This window comes from Strongylocentrotus purpuratus, unplaced genomic scaffold (genome assembly GCF_000002235.5).
Source record: "Strongylocentrotus purpuratus isolate Spur 01 unplaced genomic scaffold, Spur_5.0 spur5_scaffold_6, whole genome shotgun sequence".
Lineage (NCBI taxonomy): Eukaryota > Metazoa > Echinodermata > Echinoidea > Camarodonta > Strongylocentrotidae > Strongylocentrotus > Strongylocentrotus purpuratus.
In genome coordinates this window covers 57,257,576-57,282,866 of record NW_022145612.1, presented here as the reverse complement: position 1 = coordinate 57,282,866, position 25,291 = coordinate 57,257,576, and the positions used below count along the sequence as shown (strand labels likewise).

The 25,291-nt window shown below is 37.4% G+C and overlaps 1 protein-coding gene across 1 annotated transcript; it reads right to left on the bottom strand.

Moving 5' to 3' along the window:
• On the bottom strand, window positions 1–25,021 carry LOC100888107. Its single transcript, XM_003728937.3, has 4 exons — window positions 24,507–25,021; window positions 12,249–12,767; window positions 7,466–7,590; window positions 1–2,111 (listed from the first exon to the last, which is right to left on the bottom strand). The coding sequence occupies exons 1-4, from the start codon at window positions 24,634–24,636 to the stop codon at window positions 1,911–1,913; spliced, it is 975 nt and encodes a 324-aa protein (XP_003728985.1). The 5' UTR covers window positions 24,637–25,021; the 3' UTR covers window positions 1–1,910.
• Between the last annotated feature and the right edge of the window lie 270 nt (window positions 25,022–25,291).

The window sequence follows — 25,291 nt, the reverse complement described above, 5'->3', positions numbered from 1 at the left end:
TGGACATAGGGACCATCAGAAGAACAACGAGTCCGTGGACAGACACGATGATACATCGCGACCGCAGCTGACCTAGCTGGGCTTGCATCTTGAACCTTAAGAGATGACACCTGTGAGACAATGATGACCTTATCTCTTCCAGCTAATCACATCTTTCATGCAGGCATAAATTGGCATGGACATCAGCAGCTCAGGAGCTGAAATCACTTCAATCATGGCAAAGATATAGTGCAAAAATTCTAAGTACAAGACTTAAAGACAATGGAATCTTATGCATAGAATAGTACACCTCACCCGACCAATGTCTTCATATCTCTTCATTTTTATCCTTTGGTATCCGTTGTGATGCTTTTTAGCCATTAAATATGAAGAGTTTACTTCTATATTGAACTCAACATCTGAATGTATACCAAAAATGTACTGCTTTTTTCTCCTTCCATGATCCCACAAACAAAATGACTTTAAAAAACAACCTGTAAGCCTTATTGAGATATGCTGTGGAAACAAATGCGGCGACTTTTAAATAATTGTTAATATGTTGTACATCTCTGTATCCTATATAACAGAACTCAGGATATGCACGTTGGACATTTTGCACCTTATAAAAAAGGCCAAAGTTTACTACAGCATGTCTGCATGGACAAGCCTTTGAAGCATGGGTGTCTTCATAACAGTTCCATAATAATGAATCCTAAATGAACATTTAACACATCAACAAACTACATAACATTTAAGAATAGTATATGTATATATATATATAAATATACATATATATAGGTAGGAGGGGAGAGTAACACAACCCATCATTTAAACCTTGTTCAATAATAAATAATCTATTGATCATACATAATTTGATATAATACTTTGAATAATTCATATTTCAAAATTGCATACACAGTTGGAAGTATTTATCAAATTTCATTTCTATTTGTATGATAAACCTCTTTTTTTTTTAAATCTCAAGATGTACTTGCATTATAATACTGCGGTATAACAAAAATTATCAAAGTTTTAGATGTCATCAACTTCAATATGCAAGTCAGGTTTTCCTGAGACTTCTGAGATCTCTATTTTTTCAACTTTCTATCTTGGCCATCACCACCATTAGTAGCTTAAAACATACATGATTTATAGCTTAAATAGTACATCTTATATTTTTTCTTGGGCACATGATCCCAAATCACCCGTCTAAGTCCAGCTTCAAATCACGGAATATCTCGCTCATAGTTTCAAAGCAGTAACTACAAGCTTTTGAATGAATATATCTCAATGTCTGTTTCAGGCACAGAACTTTTTTTTTGTGAAGAACTTCAAATTTCCTTGATTACTGGACCAGACTGTAAACACAGTTGTGAAGTTTATGTGAATACCAATACTTGACCCATGTCCACATTAAAACCTGTGTTTCTTAAGCTGACCACACCAGTATCCTTTGATATTAATAGAGTGAACACATGAGGGACAGTCCTCCAAAGTGTTCCACCAAACAGCTCACATCTATAGGTTGTAGAAGGTTCTATCAAGGGATGTACGTCCGACATCCTGTAAGCCATGGACTAACATCAAGACAACTGCCACAAGACAAATCCTCCATATGCAGCTCTCGTTGTAGTCAAAGGCTGCATCATAGAGAGAGTGAGTGAACTTAGACTCTTCAGATGGAAGGAATCCAGAGCTTCTGCACAAAATGTTCCATTGCAGAGCTCTAGGAAGTTTCTCCAAGCAATTCTTTCATTGTGGCGACTGCTCCAAGAGAGAACAATGGGAAACTGCACAGTTTGGACAGTTCATCTGCTCTCCACTTGCCCATGTCTCTAGCAGTGCACCCCATACTCCTTCCACATTGCTAAAGCAATCTTTAAGGTCAGTTCTGGAAGCCTCTTTAGAGTCAGGTACTGCTCTTTGTAGAGTTATAAGAATACTGAACTCTCTATTTTCCTCTTACAGTGTTTGAGCTGTCTCGTCTCCATCCAGTTGCAGGTACCGTCTGAAGACCTGATACAACTGGAATATTTTCCTTCGCAATCTGTGTTTCCTGAAAGGTATGGGTTATAAGGGCAGACATCCTTCTCCTTGGCTTCAGGAGGCCAGTACAGAGTTCCAGATTTTATCTACAAAGAGAGGAGAATAACAATTGTAATGATAATTATAAAATGATACTTCAGATTTATGTAGCACATATCTCAAAACAAGACTGTTATGCAGCACAGGTTTAAAATAGCCCAAACAAAATATTATGATATATTTAGAAATGGGCTGTGTGTAATTTTTTTGATACCAAGTATTTTTATTGGAAGGAACTTTAAATGTATATCTAAAACAGGTCTTCAGACTTCATTTATCACTTTCTACAGTCATTTTCAAATTTCTGTAAGGGCTAGGAATGATTGTGTTTGTATTTTTGTCAGTGAAGCAGTGTTTTTGTTTTGAAGTTTAAAAAACCCTGTTCTATTTGCCATAATCCTTGGGGTAAACTTTTGTCTGGGTCAGGTTCTCAGCTCCCCAACCGTCTCTAATCTACTCTTTAGTTTTAGTGTTAATCTTTTTTGAACACATGTTGCTGTCTGTTGATACTCAAGTTGTCTGGGACAATGTCAAATCTCTGTCTACTGCATGACTAGACCTGTCCTTCCATTTTAATGAACTCCATGGATACAATTTGCTTTCAAGTAGCACACATTTTCTACAGACTCCTAGGCCCACATTTTGGGGAGAGTTAGTATTCAAAGAGCATGGGTTTGAAATCTGCTTTTTACTAATGTATTTTGGTATATAGCTCAGGAGGCAAAACCACCTTCTCATGTCCTCTGTTTTAGCTGTCGTTATTATTTGTGTAAAGGGAATTTAGATGACACTTCTGTAGACACTATCCCACAATATACAAAGTAGGCAACTTGCCTTGTATAAAGGTTAATTGACATTCCATCTCGGGGAGTAAACATGGTGTGCAAAACAACCCCCTGCTGTATAAGACAATGCTTTGATAGGTGCAGGTATGTACCCCTGAGGGGTGAAGATGACACAATTATTGGCCACGTAGGAGACAAATCATCCAACTATAAGTTGTGTACAAAGATTTGAATAACACACCAAGACAATTGGCATACCAACTACTGTACAATATACCACGCTTTTCAAACAATACAGGACATGCATATTATCGATAAAAGTATTAGTTGAAAGAACATATCTTACGATATCAAATTCTTCATACATTGTTCTCTTGTGTGTGTGTGTGTGTGTAATCTCTTAGGATGACTGATTTTCTATCTATCGTCTCATGGTGAGAGTGGGAAGTATTTGATTATGGGAGGACAAACAAAATTGTTCCAAAGTTGGTGTCATCATATCCTTGTTATCTACTTAAAGTGAGTCCTCAAGTGATCTTAACCCCCTTCCTTTGTATACAGACAGTCTAGCTAGATCAGTCTGACCTGACTGGATGAAGTGGACCTTCCTGTTTATGCTTTTCAATGCCTTTTTAATTGTTAAGTGTGATGACTGAGGGTCAAGTAGCTTTCAGCAAAGAATACATCCTTTACAGAAGTGATATGGAAAGCTGATGACCGGAGGATTGTAATCGTTTAGTAATCGTTAATGAGATTTTGAAGCGGCAAAATGTCTTGTGTTATTTGAGGACAGTAAACATGTTTTCTTGACAACCAGTCTGGTGTAATTAGGATAGGATGTGTGACAGGAAGTGACCCACTGATTGTAACAAACCGTTAAAACAATTTTTCTTCTTTATTTTTTTATCAGTTCACTTAAAACTTCAAGGTTGATGTATTGATTCCTGAACTTGTTTTTCTACAAGTTTAATGCCATAACATTTTGAAAAATATCAAATGTCCCACACTTTGCTTTTTTTGTTTTGAACTAAGGTAAATAACTCCTTAGAAAGGCACATGTATGTTATAAATCTATTTTCAACAGTGGTTGAACAAACTGTTTGTGTTTGCATTATATATGGAATAAATGTTTCTTTTCATATGTCCTACATCTATATTACTAATACCACTAATCGCCGCGGGGGGTCCAAACGGGTACAAAACGGTTCCTCAAAAACGTCTTTCCCCGACCCCGCCCGCCTCCGCCGTGGCGCGGGGAGGGCGGCACAATTCCACGAGGCCTGTCTCCCGTAACCCGCGTGCCACGCCCCGAAACCGCGATCGACGTCCACGCCGTTAAACGCGGTTTCGGGGCGCCGGGGAGGACGGGCGGACGAGAGCACGGCGGGCGTCGTGGATTGCGAGGAGGCGACGAACCCGCGAGAGCGAGTCGGCAAGGCGTGCACCCGCCCTCTGTCTAATTATCAAAGAGAGACGAAGAGACACACGATGGACGAGAATCCACTCGCGTCAACGGGTGTAGCAAGTCTCATTGAAAAAGCTGCGGCGTATCCCGAGTAAGACCTCTTGCTATAGGGTTCGCTTTGTAGCATGTAAGAGAAATACACATCAACAGACGACTCACCCGGGTGAGGGGATGTAGCCAATATGTATCCTCAACGGGTTGAGCTTACCCGTGCTATGCGTCTTTCTATAGGATATGCTTTGTAGGCCAGGCGCCCACAGTGTACGTGTATTACACGCTCTCAGGTCACACACATGCACACACCACAGTCGATTCGAGTCGAGGCGATTGCGACAACTGGCGCAAACCATGGACCTATTTTCACGTAAAATCTTTACTCTGAAAATAATTATACAAATTCTGTGATCTATGCCAACATAATCATAGCCCAAGCTTCTGTTTTATTGGTCTTTTCATGAAAACTACATCGAAATCACAACAAGAATAGCGCAAATAGATCTGTGATAGTACGCCTTCACGTGACAGTTCAGTTGCAAACTGCCTTGAGTCCACAGTGTATTGCCACGGCAGCTGAGCGCTGCTGTCGGGGGTGCTGTCGGAGCTGAGTGTGTGAGCGTGGAGTAGCGGTGACCGGAGTAGCCAGGTCTGTCCGTGGTGTGAGGAGAGTCTAAACAACACTTTGAAATTGCTATTATTGCCCCGATTTCAATATAGTTTCGTGAATAGATGTATGAAACCTGGGCTTGGATTGTGATTATTCTGGCCATGTATAGTTGTATACTGAATTTCGATAATCATTTTTCAAAGTAAAGTTTTCACAAGAAAATCAGACGGTCGTCATGGTCGTTGAAAAACATGATAATACTTTTAGTATGATACAGTTCTTGCATCAAATCAATTTTTAAAATATGGGGGGGGGGGTCAGGTAACTCAAAGCGATTTGAGTGCAGGCGTGGTGTCCACGGGTACAAAGGGCTGAACCCCCGAAAGCTCGGGGGTTTTAGGCATTTAATTACGGTCAGATGAGCATATTTTTAATGCCTTATTTGTGACACTGGCAGGTCGATCACTAATTGGCGTGGGGTCCATAGTAGAGTTGCGTATCAACTACGCTGAGCTGAGAGTTTGCTGGCCTACGTTACTATACCCTGAGGGACGCAAAAAAGTACGCAAGATGGACGCAAACAATTTAATATATTTAACAAAATTCGCGTACTTTCGGCGTAGAAACTTGACGCAGAAAGTACGCCTTTTTTTACGTAACACTACGCTACTAAACTAAACAAACTGCATCTTTAAATGAATTAATGAAAAATTAGCCCAAGAAAAATGAGCCCCCGAAAGATTAAAAAAAGTAGCCCCCAAAAATTTTCCCAAAATTTGAAATAGATCGAGTCCCCGAAAAAAAAATCTTTCACTGGATTCTACGCTCACAGTCCCACACACAGTCGAGTCAATTTGTGCACAAACCGTCCGATTTTTCGCGTAAAATCTTTACTTTGAAAATAATTATACACATTTTGTGAACAATGCCAACATAATCATAATCCAAGCCTCTGCATATGTAGTCTTTTCATGAAACTACATTGAAATCACAACAATAATAATGCAAATAAATAGTAATTATCGATATCCTATCTGACATAGTTTGTTTTACGATGCGCCATTCATGGTCAAACAGCATATATTATAAAAATTCTCTATATAAAGATAATCTAAAAAAAAAAATTGATAGCACATAGGCCTCTATCTATCTATTTGGCCCCCTCCCCTAGAATCCCATGGATTTTCCACGGGTCCTGCTAGTATATTAATAAAACAAATAGGGATACTCCTTGCATCAGATTCCCAAACCTATTTTGCTGTATTATGACAGTTTATTTTCAAACTTTGTTAACTCTAAAGGACAAAATATGTTAAAGAATTAAAATTGTTTGCTTGACAGGTTGTATACTGTCAGCACACAAACGGTGGAATGCAAGAAGAGGCAAGGTACTTTCTGCCATATTGTGTTGGTTGTATTGCACCATTTCGTGGGTGTCTGTGTATTGATGCCGGGTATTTCTCTAATGCTTCTTTTCAATGGGAACAAAAAGTGACAAATTGTTTCTTTTATTCAGCTAAGTTTAGCTGATTTGTCACGCCTGGAAAATATAATCTTTTACAAATAGATGTGAAGGATTGGTTTTTTGGGGGGGATATATTGTGACGTACATAAGCTGCTGAAGTTATGCAGCATATGTCAAATGGTAATATTTGTCTATTGTTCATTTATTTTGGCAGTGTAAGGATGCAGGACAGTACACAGTTTTGAAAGATGTTTTTGACACAATTCTTGGTGGGATGTGCATATATAGCAATGGATGTTTCAGTAGTGCTATCGACATCGGCCACATGTAGTTTCTCATTTTTACTGACAGTTCATAATTCTATGTAAGGGATATGAAAAAGCTATAAGGGACCTAAAAATTTGAGTTTTCTGTCTGAAATGAAAATCTCAAGTCACTCCATTCCCCATCTAACCTTCCCCATGTCCAAGTCAATTAAGCCTTGAGGTCTCCTCAGGAACTGGGAACTATATCATGACACCATTTGGGTCCTCATGCTTCCTTATATTCAGAGATTAGGTCAAGACTATATTCATTAATTCAGATCAGTATGTCTAAACATCATAGAGATACATGTATGTGCACTCAATGCTATCTGTGTCATTTGTGGTTTGATGATGCTGTAGAAATTAGAAATGTAAATATAGAAAATACAGTTAATTATCTGTTTGAAACAATCCATGCACCATGAAAACCACCCAGATATGTCCCCCTTTTTCAAAATATAGTCTTGTACAATTCAATGTTAATGAGACATTTAGAGTGTGCATGTGATGGTGGTTTTTCAAAGACATTTTGAGGATTCAATTAGAAGATCTCTGTTTGACTGCATTGGTTTGAATATAAGGTACAGCTCTGATACCTCAGTCACACAAACAAGATCAACGCAGAACCGATAAAGGACCAAACAAAAAATGATATTATCGAGATTGGCCAAAAACGGGACGGTTTGGCGGTGTGACATTAAAAGAATGAGAAAGCTCACTTTTTAAAATCTTTCCATAAACCCGAATGTCTGTATAATGCATGAAGTGAGAACTTACTCTGCAGACATCGCAATATTTCTTGTAGGTATGCCTGAGTCCTCTCCTCTGATCCTTGGTGAGCTTAGACTTCTCAACTACCCAGTCACACAGGCCTATGAAGATTTCCCCATCTACAATATAACCTGCATAGGTAAAGATGGAAGAGAAAGTGAGGGAGGTAGAGAGAGAGAGAGAGAGAGAAAAGAGAGAGAGAGAGAGAGATGGGGGAGAGATGAAGAGTCATTGTAATCAAATTCATTTTAATAAATTGATGATTTATAAGAGGTCATGACACACAGTGACTCCTATTTCACCCTCTTCTGACTGTTTCAGGGTTTGACTTGATATCTTAGTTAAGGATGACACTTTGGCAGATGAGATGCCCAGGTGACTTGGAAATAACTTCCTTTCATAGTAAACAACTTAATTGTTATTGCTTCAGTATAAACAAGAAGCGACCAGTCAATAATCTTGACCCCCTCCGTAGCCCAAATATGCACCCTTTCTGCTTGAGCCCGTATATATATACGTTGCCACAGACTAAAGGAGCCCCCTCCTAGGGTGTGGTGACGTACCCCTCTTAACCCCCATCTGCTAAGCAATGGCCCCTATAGTGTCTGTGGTTTGTAGCCCAAGTACCCCTGGGTCTCTTTCTCCATCAAATGCAAGACATGTCAGGATCGTGATGTCTTGACTATACTCCTAGCCAATTTGATGACAGTGCAGAGGTAATGACCATTCAATACAACAGTTCTCAGTGCACTGAAAAATAGTTCAGTTTTTTTAATGTTGCAAAATATGATAGTTACACTGAATGTTCACAAATTCGTTCAATGTACTGAAACAGCACTGGATTCTGGAAGTTGAAGTGGAGCACTAACTGAGAGATGTGGTTGTCAATCAAGTGTTTCACTACCATCCAATGTAAATAGTCTTTGGGATACAATACAAAATGTACAAACTAGTCTCAAATAAACAAAACAAAAATAAATGTAAAATCAAGGATGTATCTATAAGGCTTCAAGTCCAGCATCTAACTTTGCTTTTAATGAATTGGGCCATCAATCTGCTGACATGGTCCCAGATGTTCTTGATATAAAAGAAGTGCAAGGAGTGTAATCAATTGTGCAAGTATTCTCCCTGCACTTTCGCTAACAATTATCCCTCAGTACAAGTGACTTTTTACATAAACTACGTCCATGGGAATGCCGAGAAGAATGTGTTTTAAAAAATGAGTAAAGGGCTGGTTGTGAAAAAAGAAAGATGTAGTGAACATTGTATTGCTTCAAAGTCAAAGCCATTTTGGTGCCTTTTTGTTTGTATTTTGTGGCATAATTGGTATTTGAGTGACCCTGCCCAAGAGCGGCCTGCCACTACCCTTTTGTCAACACATCACCTTGTACAGTGCAAAGCTGCAGAGTTATCACAATATTGATAATTCTTTTCTGCACCAGCAACGCCTACCATTTTTCGTTCCTTTCACACTAACCCAAGACTAGCCAATGTTTGCAAGCTTGAGTGACAAGTTTGGACATTTGGTGGAGGTAGTAAGGAATGTCACTATTGGCTGAAAGGTATATTTTGAATCAATCATAGAGTTCCTTGTTGGAGGGTACTCCTGAGATACATAGATCTTGACAATTCCTGACCGTATGAAATACCCCTTATCCCATTTTCACACTATTTTATGACTGGCTATAGGTAGAAGAAATATTAGGAACATTTAATTAATTATACTACAGTCATGCATGTAGCAAGCACAGAAAGATTTAAAATGCGAATCATGAATCAAATATTGCATTATTTGTTTGAATGTGCTTGGTGAATGTGAGGATGTGCACCCTTGTATCGATTATGTAAACCCTTTTCTATTGCCGAGCCATTTGCACTGAGAAAAATATATGTATTCTTTTAGTTCTTTCCATTCATTTTTGCAAGTTAATAGTGTTTTATGACGTGGGAATGAGAGCTGAAAAAATTATGTTTGACAATGATTTTGGGATACATTCTATTATGAGATGCATACACATCATCTATAAGGCATCTAAGGCAAGATATACATGACAGTACAGGAAGTTTGGGTTCGAACTGTATTAAGAACAATGGCAGCTCCTTAATGACTGGCAACAGCTGACTCTTTATACCTTCGCATTCTTTAGATGCCATTAAATGTCAAGTCAAGTTCATTTTCTTGGATCCTTATCCTTCCTCCTAATGGTTGCCTTGGCCGATGTGTTGTCTTGATATCCTTTCTACCTTGTTTATGATATATTATATGAAGGGATCCAACATTTGCTCTGACGACATTCACTCTAGGGTTTATTCTAAGTTGGGTATAGGGCTATGATTAAAGTCGCAGCTAGGTATTGTTTAGGATAAGTGTTAGGTCTAGTGTGTCCATATAATGATTTCGAGATATGTGATCATTCTTTTGTTGCTGATCTGTTAAAATGTTGCTTCTTTGTTTTGCTCACTGTATGATAATAATAATTTCTTAAATAACATGAAGATGTGTAACAAGAAAGTAAACTTGGTGATTGACAAGGATCATATGAACTTTGTGTGGGTGTTAATCTTCAAGGAATGTACATATTAATTAAATCTTGAAATGGCCAGGATTCTAATCTTGTTAGAAAAGATTTGTAAAAGGAGACTTCAGAATTATTTCTTTTCAAAAGTTTTAATGACTTGTACAACTATGATTAAGAGAGGGAAGGGGAATTACTACCCTAGCTCCCCCCTGTTCTATAAGTATAAGGCAATGTGCTTTCATGGTCTTCTTGAATTGCATGAAGTTGCCTCTGGATTAACTTGTTGGAACTTATTTGAAACCTTTTCATAGCACAATTAGGTCTTCCGTAATATCCATTTCATTCTGGTCTATCTTCTTAAATTCATATATTCTTGAATGAAAGGCTTAGATTAGACTCTTAATTTGAAGGGTTGGACTCCATCAACTAGTCCAGTTTCACCTGCACTGCGATCAACATTCCACGCTCAGATCACATAAGTGAACGGAAGCTGAACAAGTGAATGAAGTCTATAAATAGGGGGGCTTATCCTACCACAACTAATTAGTGAAGTCTTAGGAATTGGATTGCTTTTAAAGGTTTCATTAGATCATCTGTGGCCTTTTTCAGATACAGTCAGGTAACAATTTGTTAGAATCCATCACAAATTGATTGAAAATCTTGAATATTTCAAAGCTTTCTCATAGTATCTGTTGTACATGTAGGAGCGAACCTGAAAAACAGAACATGTGTGTATTTTCTTATTTTTTCTCCATGGAGTAGAATCCCTTAATTAAAATATTTGAGAATTTTAAAAGTGTAAAATAGAACCCTTCATTAGAAAAAATACCTTTGAAAAAAATCTTGTACACAAAATAATGATATCATAAATTAGACATGTATATAAGTTACAAATCTGCCATTAAAAATAAATGTATATCAATGCAAGAACTGTTTAGAATACAAATTATTTTAAAATATACTAAAAACCCTTTTGGTTTAGGCTGTGCCACAATTTTAATCCATCATAAATTCTTTTCTTTTTTTCAACTTAAATTTTAATCTGTTCATCCCTGAATATTCAGAATGTGGTGATCAAAAAGGTAATATTTAGAATGTACTGAAATGATCAACACTCATTGGCATATACATGTATATTCATTATATACCACAGATATTTATTTCTAGGCATATTTTAAATGTTTTCCTCTCTTATTTGCGAGGTTCACATGCCTCCAACTTCATGCAGAGTCATCCTCAAGTACAGGTTGTTTACAGGGAAAATAATCAAATGTGCTACTGGGTGGAGACTTTCTGGCAAATTTTCACAGGGTTCAATTCTCTACTTGACACCTACGCCCACACCCTAACGCAAAGAAGCTAGGTGAGGGAAGATGGGAGTAAGACCTAATTCTGCATTTTCAGATCTTAGGTGGTTCAAGAGTTCATATCCAATTTGATTCAACATGGGTACATTCACATCCTTGACTTAGTCGACTGAAGCGAAATTGCAGATTTCCAGTTAAAGGTTGTATGTGACAAAGCAAAAAATATGAACCAACAAGATGTGGTTAAAGACAGCAAGAAGTAATTACTTTTTGTTGTTGCTTAGTAAAAAAAGGGAAGACAAAAAAATCAAGAAATAAAGATAGAGTTGAATCATTTTCTAAATGGGGAAATGGTATATAGGCCCAAGGGTCCTAGCTCGTTGAATGTTTACACACTGTATAAGGAGTATTCATATCATCATGTGTTTACATGATAGTTTGTTTGTAAGTCCTCCTGAACGGACTCTCACACCTTTCAAGGAATGGGAGTTATTTCTTGGATAGCGGCCAACAAAAAGATACAAATACCTGTACAACCAAAATGCATTCTTGATTGTATATATGAATTTGTATGTACACACACTCAGATATGTATAGTTAACCTGTAACTTCTTAAAAAAGCAGTCATAGGAGACATGTTATTTCTTGAAGACACTGAAGGAGTTTACTTTTATTTCGAGAAAAGCAATTTTCTCTGTCCAAGCAAAATCTCTTCACCCCTGGATGCTAAACATATCAGTAATGATATATTTCTGTCCCATCTTACACTTCATACCACTTTCTCTATAAGCAAATTGGATGCCACAAAGAGACCAACACCAGACTGACAACAGACAAAACAAAGAATTTCATTACCCCCCAAATGACCATCATTTATTTTTGGGGTCATGTCAGCCTGGCATAGCCAGTGAGATATTAATCCATTTCTTTTGTGTGAAAAAATAGATATTTCTTGTAACTTACCAGCAATAAGGTATCTTGTATCCATTTTGAGTTGTTTTCCACACATGCTTTCTTCTGGTTCCGTAAAGACATTGACTGTTGACTTGACTGAAATCATCTCCTCTCCCTTGTAAACCTTGTCCACCTTCAACGTGTATCTCCTCCTGTATTGCCATGGGAATGTCTCCTTGTATGCCCCATGATGATAGGCTTGGCTTGGCTGGTCAGCTACCATGAGAGGTAGCTCAGGTTCCTCAAGGTGCTGGGGTTCTGGAGGCGGGGCTTCATCAGCAAGGACCATTGGAGGGGGGTTCTGGAAGCCCAAGAAGGGATTCCTCCACTCAGGTTGCCTTGGGGGAGGATTCCTTGGGTGTGGCCGACGGAGGACTGGCTCCCACCACTGGCGCTCTCTGAAGTCAGGGAACTTGAATGGTGGCCTCTTTGTGGTGGTTGGTGGGGGTAGCGTAGGGACAGGTGCCTTGGAGGATTTGACGCCACCGTTCGGTACAAATGCCTCTGCTATTACTTTCCCTCTGATAACTGAAAATACAACACATAAGAAACATAGAATAATTGTATCAAGTATACAAAAAAAAGAAGTATCAATAAAAAGGAAAGACAAAGCACACCATCAATGCCTCAATGTCTTTGACATTTGTTGGTGTTACCCTACAACCCCCCCCCCCCCCCCTCCAGCATTTTCATTCCCATCAACTTTGTTTGAATACTGCGAATGTCGCACAAAGAATGACTTCTTGCCTTAATAGTACAATAAAAAAAAAGGACACTGACTACTTTCTCCCTTCTTACCCTTGAACTGAGAATGACATTCAACTCATTTAAGAGGATAATCAATTCTGCAGACACTGTCTGTGGCCATTCTGGCCTCACTCTCAATCTTGGGGTACTGGTAATTGTGTCTAGGGAAGGGACTGAAAGTTGATAAGACTGAGCAAAGTACATTGCTAGAAGGAAATTTCACTCTCTCACTCACTCATTCATTTATTCATTCACATGTTTGAGTGGATCTTAGAATGTTAAGTAATGAAATATGATTTGTAGCAATTTTTGTGACTCATTCCCAGGTCTCAATGGAGATTTTTAATCATCAGAAATACTTGTGATTTCCTGATTGTTTCTTCAACTTTACCAAGAGTGTCCTGCAATGCTTTGATTCATTCACAATGTACATCATAGATTTGATTTCTGTGCCTGGCACAAGGGCATAAGAAGAATTGTATTTTTCAATTACTTTTTAATTTGATTGCTGAAGTAATATTACAATTAACAATATGGAAATTGTAGCACCCAAGATGTTAATTACACTTGTTTTTCTTGAGAAATGCAGCAGTTATTCATGTAGGATTCCTTTTGAAATTTAGGAATCAACAGAAATTCTCCAAGATAGAATCATAATCATACTGCAATGCAACAACCACCTCACTACCACATCAAGTTATCTCCATAGCGCGTACATAGGCATATATACATGTTTGATTTCATGTAGGTAGTTCATGCTGTTAGAAAGGACTTGGCGAAGGTGAGCGCTAGTTGCGGATGGAAAGAGCTAGGGACTTGAGTCTTCCTGAACAATTTAATTTGTTTTAACGACAGGAAACTATCAAAGGCAACGTGACAGGTCCTCAGGCCTTGGAGACATGTGCCTTTTCCTGCGCCTGCATGCCTCTAGACCATAGATCCTTCAAGAACCCTGTCCTCTCTACGCTCACCCTCTATAGCTATTGTAAAACACTTCTCTTATTTATTTCTATTTTTTTTTCTCACTTCTTTTTACCATGCATTCATTTATTTCCAGATTGCGTGAAACATTGTAGGTTTTTGTGGGGGGGGGGGGGGTATAGAGGTTCTAGAACTGATTCCCCTTTCACTGCCATATATTACATCTAATATTTTGTTCAAGAAAAATCTTACTCTCTACTCATAATTGAAATGGGATCTGGAATATATATATATAGTGGAACATATCAAGATGACCAGTAAATAAGCACTCTGATTGAAATCTTGTCTTATGAAATGTAAGTTTTTCCATACAATATTGAGACCTTTTTGACACCACGAAGGTTGAAATGCTGTGTAACCTCACATCGCACTACCTTTCCATTGCTACCCTCTGCTATCCCTCCCTGTCCCTGATAACAATTCTACATCTCTATTTAGTATTGAAATATTGCATTCATAACTTTGGTACATATATCATCTGTTGAGAGCGTCAAGGGTGTTAACTCATAATGCCCTTCTGGCTCTCAACAGACTCCTCCTCATACAAAGTGGTTAGAACTTAGGCAGAGGGCATGTCTGGTTCATGGAAACTGAGCCCCTATCAACCTACTTTAGTTTGACATTTTAATTTCAAGCAAGGGTGATGGAGGGTATAATAATAATCATGGCTTGGGAAGGATACAGCACTTCTAGAGTTAAGGTTGGAAACTTCAATAGAAAATGATCACATTAAATTTTTCCACAGGGACAAATTTCATTACATGATGGAATGGCATGCATCTTCATGTCAGGAAGGCATTAAATATTACCAGTACATGAAATCTGAAATCGAGTGAAATATCTGCCATTTTGAACCATTAATGTTCATAGCTGTGAATGTGTGAGTCACTTATGTGAAGTTCAAGACAATGTTACTTCTTGTTAAAAGGAAGGCTGTTGAAATTATTCTTGACAGTTTTATTGAAGAATGGCACTCCAAGCATCCATTGTTTCTCCAGAGACCATGTGTTTTTTCTTCAACAAAAGCAACTAAAGTTTCATATAAAGCTGACTTGAATGTACCCTTTTCAAACTTATGTTGAACAGTCACTACATAGTTGATCCTAACTTGTGCCTGCAACAGCCAGCTTAAACTGGAAAAAAGCTTTGATTGTAGTTTGTAAAAACCAAGTACATCAAAGATGACCCAATTTTTGTGTGAGAAATACTTTTTATTCTTTAGAATACATGTACCGGTAACTGTTCATTCAAAATACAGACGAACAGTGTTCATTATAAAAAAAAAAGCATCTATTCAATGTAGACATTTTTGTCACATAAATCAATTGTATGCATGAACTACCTGTACAATTTCGGATGAAAATAGTAAACAGAATGGAATGTTCATTTGAGGAACATTACTGCAATCTTTACATTTATAGAGTTTCCTCTAAATTTTATGAAATTAAATTGACAAAAATCAGGGACACGTCTCAATGAGCCATCTGTATGTCGCATCTTGTGGAATAGACACATGACAGAGTTCAACTGTCCTTCCAACGCAAGCTGGAGTGTATTGCACTTTATGTGAATGCAGCTAAGTATAGGACAGAGTATATAGCTCTGATCACATTCAAGTCTTGGCAAATATTAGGTTAAGAAGCTAGGACAGAGGGCCTGTAGAGGTCGAGTAGCCAGGGTGCATTCCTTCACGATCTCTTTGAAAACATGACAGGCAGCAGGCCAGGCAGGCAGCGAAATATAATAAACATGGGACCCAACTGAGAAACTGGTTCATTGTGAGCATCATCATTCATGTAAATCACACCTTTTATGTTTCTTTGGCAACTTATTGTGATACTATGGAATTTTTATCTTCCCTTCAATATCTAAAGCCAACATTTGTTTCCTTCTCTCTTTCTGTTTTTCATCCTCTCACTCTCTTCCTATCTTTACAGACTATTGGTCATATTTGGGCCAATACCTACGCCAATTTAGATCATGAAAATTTATGAAAAATAAGAGAGAGGGAGGGAGAAGAGGAGAGAAGAGAAAGAAAAGCAAAGACAGGGTGAAACCTTACTAGGAGACTACTTTGCACAGCAGTCAATAATTCAGTATGACAGTCAGTCATATTTTTATGAGCATTCCCCTAACAATGGGTCAGTGACAAGCGGAGGTCACAATGGCATAACAACAGAAAAACTGCCCTTCATATTTCAGTCCACAACTGATCGTAAATATCCCATTCAGTATTAGCAGACTGGTATGTACATCTTCAAAAGAGACTGGTATGTACATCTTCAAAAGATATATATAGTTACAAAACTTCCTTACAGTTCAGTCACTTCGGGGGTAAAGCAAAGTGAATAACAAAGTGATCAATTTCCAGCTTGGGTTCTACAACCTGTCATGTTTTAGTGGGATCGTAATTTGCTGCTTGTTTAGGTATTGTTGCAGGGAATGTCAAAGTCAACAAATTGCTTTCATGATTTTGATTGATGGCTTTTCAGCCTCAAATAAGAGCTGTTTTGGGGTGCACTTTTTTTTCTTTTCCTTTTTTGTATTTTTTAAAATACTTTTTACACCACTTGTACTATTTGTCCCATTTTTGTGCTTTTGCAAGATATTTGCCTTAACGAAATCCACAAGCAATAAAACTAAATTTGTTATTCTTAGCTGCCTTTATTGAATACAATTCAAAAGAATGTTGATTACAATCAGAACAGTTTCTGGTTCTTTTCTCACCTGAACATTAATCATTTCCCTTAATTTCCCATTAACTCACTAGGTTAAGGTGAGAAGAGCTACTTAGGAATGATCTATGCCACTTGTAATCGGTATTTTCTCATTTTAATGATGATTAGGCGGTGTGTAGGAATTCCTGTCACACTTCGCCTACAGGTAATATCTTCAACTTTCATGTTTAGTTCAAGGGCACGATCAAAAGTCATTAACGACAAGTTTAGTAGTTACTTATTTAAGTGCCAAAAGTAATGAGAACATGTTATTAGTCCTGTTCATCCTGTGTATATTTACAACTGCAGTGTCATTTGTGTGGAATCATCAATCAAAAAGTCAAACAGAGATGACAAAAACGGAAAAGTAAACGGTACTAGTAGAAGCAAAATATTTCAATCATTGTCACCCACTATTTATCATCAAAACTTGAACAGAAACAAGTCTGATAACTTCAAATTTATTTATCATAGTTGTCACCTGCATCATGCTTTTTTTAAAATACAGTTTACATTTGATTTGTTATGGATGTTTACATGGTTTAGATACTGTTCTTTAAGTTAAAACATATCTTTTTGCTCAAGTTTTTTGCAACAATAGCAAATTTTTTAGAAAGTTGGAATTTATTCTGTGTCTTCTCATACACCTTGCGGCACTAACATAAGGAACAAATATTCAAGTCCAAATTCAATATGACTAGAAGCCATTGCCGTTGCTACTGTGCAAACTATATCCACATGGTATCACCAATTTGTCAGAAATTGGGTGTAATGGAGATTGACATGGTGAGAGGAACAATGAGAGATGAAATGGATTAGAAAATTGAATCGGAGGTTTAATTTGTTAGATTGTTGAAAAGGAAGATATTGTTTGCAGACGATTGTCATTACTCTTTGACAGTATCCTCAAGGCTTTCATGTCAAAAGTTATTGGATCACAACAAGCTTACATGGGATTTTTTTTAAAGAGACAGAATTGAATGTTGTTGATATGGATTTACAAGAAAGACCCCATGTTCCCCCCCCCCCCAAAAAAAAAAAACCATAATGATAATATATGCTGCCTCTTACATACTGTTTGTTCGAATTTGACTTATTACCCCCTCATCAAGCCGATCAACCATGATATTGGAAAGGTTAATGCTACTAAAAGGAAACTAAAGAGGTACAATTTGTCAGAGTGATAATCAAAGTGATTTATTCTCAACTTGTCATAATCAAGTACACAAAGTATTTTTGTAATGGTATTCCTTACTTTTTTAACCCATACAAGAAGTAAGCATCACTTAAAAAGACAAAATAACATTACATTATCAAAGTGATATGTTCTCTAGTCATACGTTTGTAATTTTATTAGCCCCTGTAATAAAGAAGTAACTATATAAAGATCAAGTTGTCACAGTAATTTACCAAAGTGACATATTTTCATGCATATTTTGTTGTGACCAAATGCATTAAGTATTGCAAAATAATATCTTGATTTGTTTAGGCCATATGATATATAAAATATCACTAAAAAGAAGAAAAAAAACATATGTCTATGTGAATGTGAATGTGATCTATTCTTGTTTCATTTGTTGCTTTAACCCATGATGTATTACAAAATAGTGCCTGAATTGTTAGAGAGTGAAGGAAATCACTTTCACTTCAGAAATTAAGTTAATGGAAGATATATCCTGTAATTAACATGGTGTGAAGAAGATTACACGGTTGACGTCAGTGGTAAGACCAATTACCTTTTTCAAATCACCGCCAATATGAAAAATCCATTGCAAAGTGAATAATTAGATTTAGATGGATTATCAAATTATAATGTCCTTTGATTAGAGACATGTCAGAACTTCAGTGCCATCCTTTGATAGAGAAGCATGTGCAGTTTGATTTATTTCATGTTCTTTTATCGCGTCCGATCTCCACAGTTCAAGATAGACAGGTGTATGTAGGCCAAGAACCATTGGCCAGAGTGTTAAAACTGTGTTGTACTATTCATGCAAATCACTTTTAAAAAGCTAATTTTATTCCCTTTGCAATAGTTCTGTAGTTTGCATTCAGCCATAGAAATTTTCCCTTCATTTTGGGGTACCAGATTGCACTTGTGAAGCATTTCCCAATCACATAGGAATTGAAAAGGGGTACCAGGAACCCGCTGCATACAGTACATGAATGAATGAATGATTGAACATTAAGGATTCTCCAAAATCATAATCAACATCTTCCTTGAAGATTGGGGCCTTTTTGAGGCCTTTCAGTAGCAGACCAGAAAACCTACATGCATCATTCTGATTTGGATGTTACAAGCTGCAACAAAAGCTTGTGAAAAGTTAAGGTGTTCAGCATCCTAAATTGCTTTTTTTGTTTTTCTTAAGTATTTGTCCTTTCATTGATGGGCAAGAAGGTCTTTTAGCATCACTGACGTCTCTGGCTCTTTCACTGAACTGACCACATCGAGCACGGGCTGACTGTGACTATCCAGTCTGTAATGACCAGATTGGTCAGTGTGGTTTGGTCAGGTCAAAGACACAAGTGAATGAAGCATCCACACTCCGTCTGGAGCGAGCGGTCAAATCTAACTTGGCTGTGACCTGACATTTCATCACATGCTCTAGAGAAACCACAATTAGAGGATGCCTGGGAGGTACTAGGAATAACCAGGGTGTTGTGGGATGTGGGAGCCCGTGGTAAACAACACCTGTATTAGATACTGTGGCTTCTGTTTGGGTCAGAGCCAAGAAGGGGTAAGGGGGTTGTACTGTTACAGTACAAGACAAAGGAAACATTTGGGAGCAAAGCAGATTGACGAAAAATGGAAATGTATGGTATGAAATTCACAAACACCTTGAGAAAGTTGAAACTGTTCTAGAATTTAATTAATAAATTCTTGAACATAAATTTAAAAGCAAGATTATTTTGGTGACATATATGGAGATTAAAAAAATAAAATAAGGGAATGGAACAATGAACAGTGGTAATAACATTTAGGCATAGAAATTAAAATAACTAGCTCCATGAATTTATATTTATCTTGCAGACAACAACCCATTGAGTAATTCATTACTGTAAACATCATTATGTATTTATATTTCAATTGTCCAAACTTAATTCCAGGCATCTACCATTTCCCTTGGATTTCTTGTCAGCTGTTGTGATTGACCATAGAGTTCAATGTCAGTGGGCCCTTGCCATACTGTTGTTTGAGAGATCACGTTGATGCTGGAGCCCTCATTCACACTTCAAACTTAGCAAATTAAAGACCATTTTTAGTGTAAATATTTAAAAGTAATACAGATTTGTGATGTACACATACTACACATCATTTAATTTGACCATGTTGTTTGTTATGTAGATGGTTTACCACCTCACACCTCACATACGAACAAGGCTGAAACGCAATCAGATTGTTACGTGTCCTTACATCACCTTAGCAGTTGGCTCTGGGTAGCGTTTGTTTTGGAGAGTGAATATGATGTGTCATTAGGGAGGGGTTGTTATTTTGTCGGTGCCCAGCTGTGTTTTTTAGGTAGCACCTAGACAACACATGCACTCGCTTTCTGCAGATGGAACACCTAGGAATATTATACCTGGATAGATGTCCATAACTTAAAGGTAAAGACCAGTTATGGTCATGCGATTGCATTGTGAAAGAAACGTTGTGGAATCGATCAGAAAAGGTTGATCATCTAGCATCTAGCATCTGCAAGGTTCTGGAATCATCAAAATGATAAGAAATTTGGCCCATTCTTCGTAAAGTTACAAGCACTATACACAGAAAGATGTATATGGGACTGCCCTATATCTCTCACAGACCATGAGAGAAACAAATTTACCAAATATATGAATTAGTAGGCGGTTTCCCGGCAAATTTTTTATCATCATGTATTAGTCAAAACATATTCTTTCACATGATTGGTAATGAGAGCTTCCATTTCATTTTTTGAAATTGGGGCGTTTCCAATACTGGTCTTTACCTTTAAGTAAAGCAAGTTCAAATTTGATTTAATTGTTGGCATTTTTTCAATATCTGATGTATTCTATCTAGATTTACAGAAAGTCTAATAGTAGACTGATGTGTCCTAGCAAAATGCATAGATAGTTATCAAGATGTCATATTCAAGTGATTTAAAGCTAAGCTCCCTAACATTCATGTTGCCAGGGATGGTATTCCATATGATATCATGAGGATTGTATCTTTAAGCACCGTCTTACAGGTCTTAGCTGATGGCATGATAGATGTGTACTCTAACCAGTGCCATCAAAAGGACAATTGAACCCTAGATGATACTTGAGGTTATGTTTCAGGTTGGATTACACCATGTTACAACAAACCCATCACTCATAATTAGACTTCAATGTCGGTAAACATTCAATCCTGTTCTGCTGTCAGTGGAGAAGGGTTCAAAAGGGGCTCAGGGATTATAGTCAATGTGATTTGTAATTTTTTAATCATTCATGATTATGCTTTGATATCTGAATATTTGATTTAATGCTGTTGTCGTGCTGATTCAAGAGGCAGAGTTCAAAAAGGGGTTCAGATAAAATACAAAGTGATCTTGCAATCTTTACAGTATAGTCGATATGTATTTGATTGTCTGGTTTTACTTAACTAGTGCGATTGAGGGATGCCTTACTCATTAAAACATCATTAAAGTATAGATACACACATAAAGTCAAAGAGATTTATCTTATTCCTAGCTGTTCAACTTTTTATTAGAGTATTTCCTTTTTAAATATGAATTGCAGAGAGAAGAAACGACACATTTAACCAATAACTAAGAGCAAAAAAAAAAAAAAAACGGTAGTTAATTGAGAAAAAAGACAAACTTTTGACAAGGTCACAGATGGAAGTACTTCCCTATATCCATATATCCACTATTGGCATGAATCACCAAATTTGCATATCCTGTTGGAAATCCAATGAATGTGAAATTTTGCTCTCTGTATACAAAGTGAAGGAAAGAGAGGAAATATTAATGGCATATCAAATATACCCACATTACTAGCTGATGTCCTTGGCATTTGGCATTGTGTCTTAATGACAATTAATTTGGCTGCTTCTGTGAGTGTAAACTGTAACTCAAGTAAGGTAAAAAGATGTGGGGTGCTGGGGTAAATTAAGTGGAGCTATCTCTGTAATTATGATCAATATTATATTGATAAAGAATAACAAAAGAAATGTGTTTAAGCATGATGACTCATTGAGGCTATATCTTTCCTTGCTACTGATGAACTTGTGTTTATCTACAGCTGTTTGGCTTTTATTATTTCATTATTTTAAAATGCTTCACATCAGACTGAGAATCAATGTTCACTACATTTTCATAATTTAAAAAAAAATAATTTACTTCAGATGATTACTGTACATCAGATCTAAGGCAAACATAACAGTCCTTGAAATGTAATCTAAACTCAAAAAGTAACATTAATTTTATGACGTGTATTACACTTACTGAGCTGCAACTTTGTAAGGAAATAAGAACTAGAAAAAGATCTTTTCAGTGATATAAAGCTGATTAAATGTGACATTTCAAAGCGATACGTATCTCAGATAGCTGCGTGCTTGTGAGATCCAACGATGCTTGCCTTACACTTGTTAGATCGTGCAGCGGAAATTGCAATAAGATCGACAGAGATCACTAAAGTCTCTTTAAGCTCGATGAGAAGATTATCTGCTTCTGACTCTAAGCTCAGAAAATATGCTTCAAAACTAATGTAAGGCTCAGAAATAATCTAGAAACGGTTGTCTGTATCCCCACAGCTGTGTCGAATATCCCTAAATGTGTGGGTTGGATAAGGACACAGATTTTTTTGTTGGTTTCCTTTGAATACCCCCAATCTTCTTCAAACAGATGATATGTAGCATGTACAAGCTTTACTATTGCTGCACATTATTTTTAATAATGTGATCTTAAGTAGAGTCATTATTCTTTATAATTAGAATATATAATGTATGATGTCAGGTGTACCGGTAGGCATTCTCATTCACTCCTACACACTTTAGATATATTTTTTAATTGGTCAAATTTTGTGAGTATTCCTATACTCACCAACTCAATTATGACTGAACTGAATGAACTGAATAAAAAGAAAAACGTGATGAACTTGTACCTTCTGTACCTCTTCCATTTCTGAACATAATACTTCAATCAGAAATAAAGAGATGTCTAACCCATTGTCTGTGGGGATGGAGTGGTTCTTGTATAATATTGGTAGGATAGTGACATAACTCAGTAACCAATGGGTTAAGCAGTATGACCTTTTTATTCAAGTAGTAGTATAAAGTGATGGAATAGAAGGCCTGGCAACATCAACTCCAGGCTTTCTTATTTCAAAGAGATAGACCTCTAGGGTTAGGGTATGGGATAGAGTTAGTTCATCATAGTTCTGTTAAGTCTATGTTTGACATTCTTAATTTGTTTCTTGTTTGAAATTGGCTGCCGAACAATTGTCGTCGGTGCATGTCTCATAGAACCAGTCTAAGCTTCCCCCTGTTTTTGTAAGGACACTACAGCCTAGTGACCTCCGAGTGTGGGGAATGAACTCTTGCACTCAAGACAAATTCCCTTCTCTGTTTGAACTAGAAGTTCACCAACTAGATCCTATTGTCTGCCTGCATGAATGATGCTCTTCAATGTGGCAGGGAAAAGAATGATTTAATGATCTGGGAGTAGGCGTGGAGGGTTCAAGAATGGTTTGGTATGACAGACCAAACAGCTGTGTGTTGATGAGACAGGATGATACAGAGCACTTTGTAATGACACTCTAGGAAACGATGTATATTTGAAGACTGCCGAGGAAACAGTACGTCAATGATGGCTTTCCTTCAGGTCAATCTGGGCTGTGCAATGCCAATTCCATGACTGCGGCTCACTGGGGCAATGCACACTTGTGAATGCATTCGGCCTTCCAATTGTCGTACAGCTTAAGGAATTTTGACCTGGCTGTTCAAAACTAGGGACTTTGTTTCCTTTCTCTTGCACGCATGTTTGTACTAATCGGAAGTGCTCAATACCAAATAAACAAATGATACTCAAAGCAGAACGTTTATTTTGATCAGTTACCTCAGTAACTACAATCAAATGGGTTTTTATCATTGAAGTTAGTGAAGTCACAATTTACATTTCTGTTGTATTAACATTGTTAATAAACATGAAGCATGTGGTATAATTAAGACCTCTACATGTCATATACTCTGGCAATGTCAGCTACCATCCCTTTCCCCTTTATTCTGTCTCTTTCTGTACCCATTTTTTATCATTCAATTTATTTCTCTTCTATTGCCATTATATATTGGATGATATGATATATTTGTTGTTGCCTATCTTTCTATAAGACAGACATAATCATACCAATTTTCTTCACCCTGTGACTATCCACCACTGTCATACAACGTCCATACACCCACATCTCTCTCTAGATCTCTCTCTCTCTCTCTCTCTCTCTCTAGATCTCTCTCTCTCTCTCTCTCTCTAGATCTCTTTCTTATTTCTGTCTATATATCCCTCTCTTTCACTGTCTCTTACTCACTCTCTGTGTCTATCTGTCTTTTGAACCCGCCTCTAAATTATGTTTCTCTCTCTCTCCTCCATCTCTCCCTTTCTATCATTCTCCCCATATTTTCTCTCTCTCTCTCTCTCTCTCTCTCTCACTCTCTCTCTCTCTCTCTCTCTCTCTCTCTCTCTCTCTCTCTCTCTCTCACTCTCTCTCTCTCTCTCTCTCTCACCCACATCTCATCCATATAGCCTTATACTAGGAGTCAAACATTAGGAGGAACCCTAGCTTTCATCAAGTTGTCAGGAGTTCAATGTAAATCATGTAAACCACTTACCATAGTCTGCATCGCACATGTACTGCTGTGGGTGAGGCGTATGAGAGCACTGACAGCCCGACACCTTCCATGAATGAAAATCCACAATGAATACAAGGACAAGAAACGATACAACTAGATGAAGATCCATCTTGGAAGACAAATAAATAATCCAATAGTGATAGATAAAGACCAAATAAAAATGTCCTGGTGTCAATTCTTGTGTCACAAGTAGCTTTGGCTCGATTCAATGATTTAGTTGAAGGGAACGTTTAGAAAATGTTCAAGCTAATAAGGCTGTACTAGAACATTCTGAATTCTAAAGAATGAGAGAACCTTTAGATGCCATCCACTCATCAGATTTCAAGGGTTCTACAATCATTGAAATAATTCCCTTCTTGCCAAGTTTTGCAACAATTCAAATCCGTTTCTGGCTGAAATCCACAGATGTCATGACATGCTTTTATCGCGATGCTGTAGGCTTGCTGGCAAAGTTTGGAAATTACTTGTTTCCCTGTGAGCTAGATAATATGGCAGGCCTGTATAACATTAAAAGTTCCTTCTGGTATTTTCGTTATTCAGCTGACAGTACACACGTGGAGAAACTTGTGACAAATGCCTTGCAACATTCTTGTTTATATCTCAATTTTTTTTCTTTACACTACTCCACTTGAACACACACACAATAGTAGCCTCCTACTGGCTTGCACACAAGCTTGAATGTGTATCCTGTGTGTATTCGCAGCATGCAATGTGTGGAGTACTTACTCATGCATGCTCAACAAAGCTATGACATCACTACCTCA

What these genes read in the sequence shown, in the direction of transcription:
- LOC100888107 (XM_003728937.3), bottom strand. Translation starts at nt 24,636, where the DNA reads ATGGATCTTCATCTAGTTGTATCGTTTCTTGTCCTTGTATTCATTGTG. An exon ending in TACAAGATACCTTATTGCTG is followed by an intron (nt 7,591 to 12,248) that starts GTAAGTTACAAG and finishes TTACCTATGCAG; the next exon opens with GTTATATTGTAGATGGGGAA. An exon ending in AATATTGCGATGTCTGCAGA is followed by an intron (nt 2,112 to 7,465) that starts GTAAGTTCTCAC and finishes CTCTCTTTGTAG; the next exon opens with ATAAAATCTGGAACTCTGTA.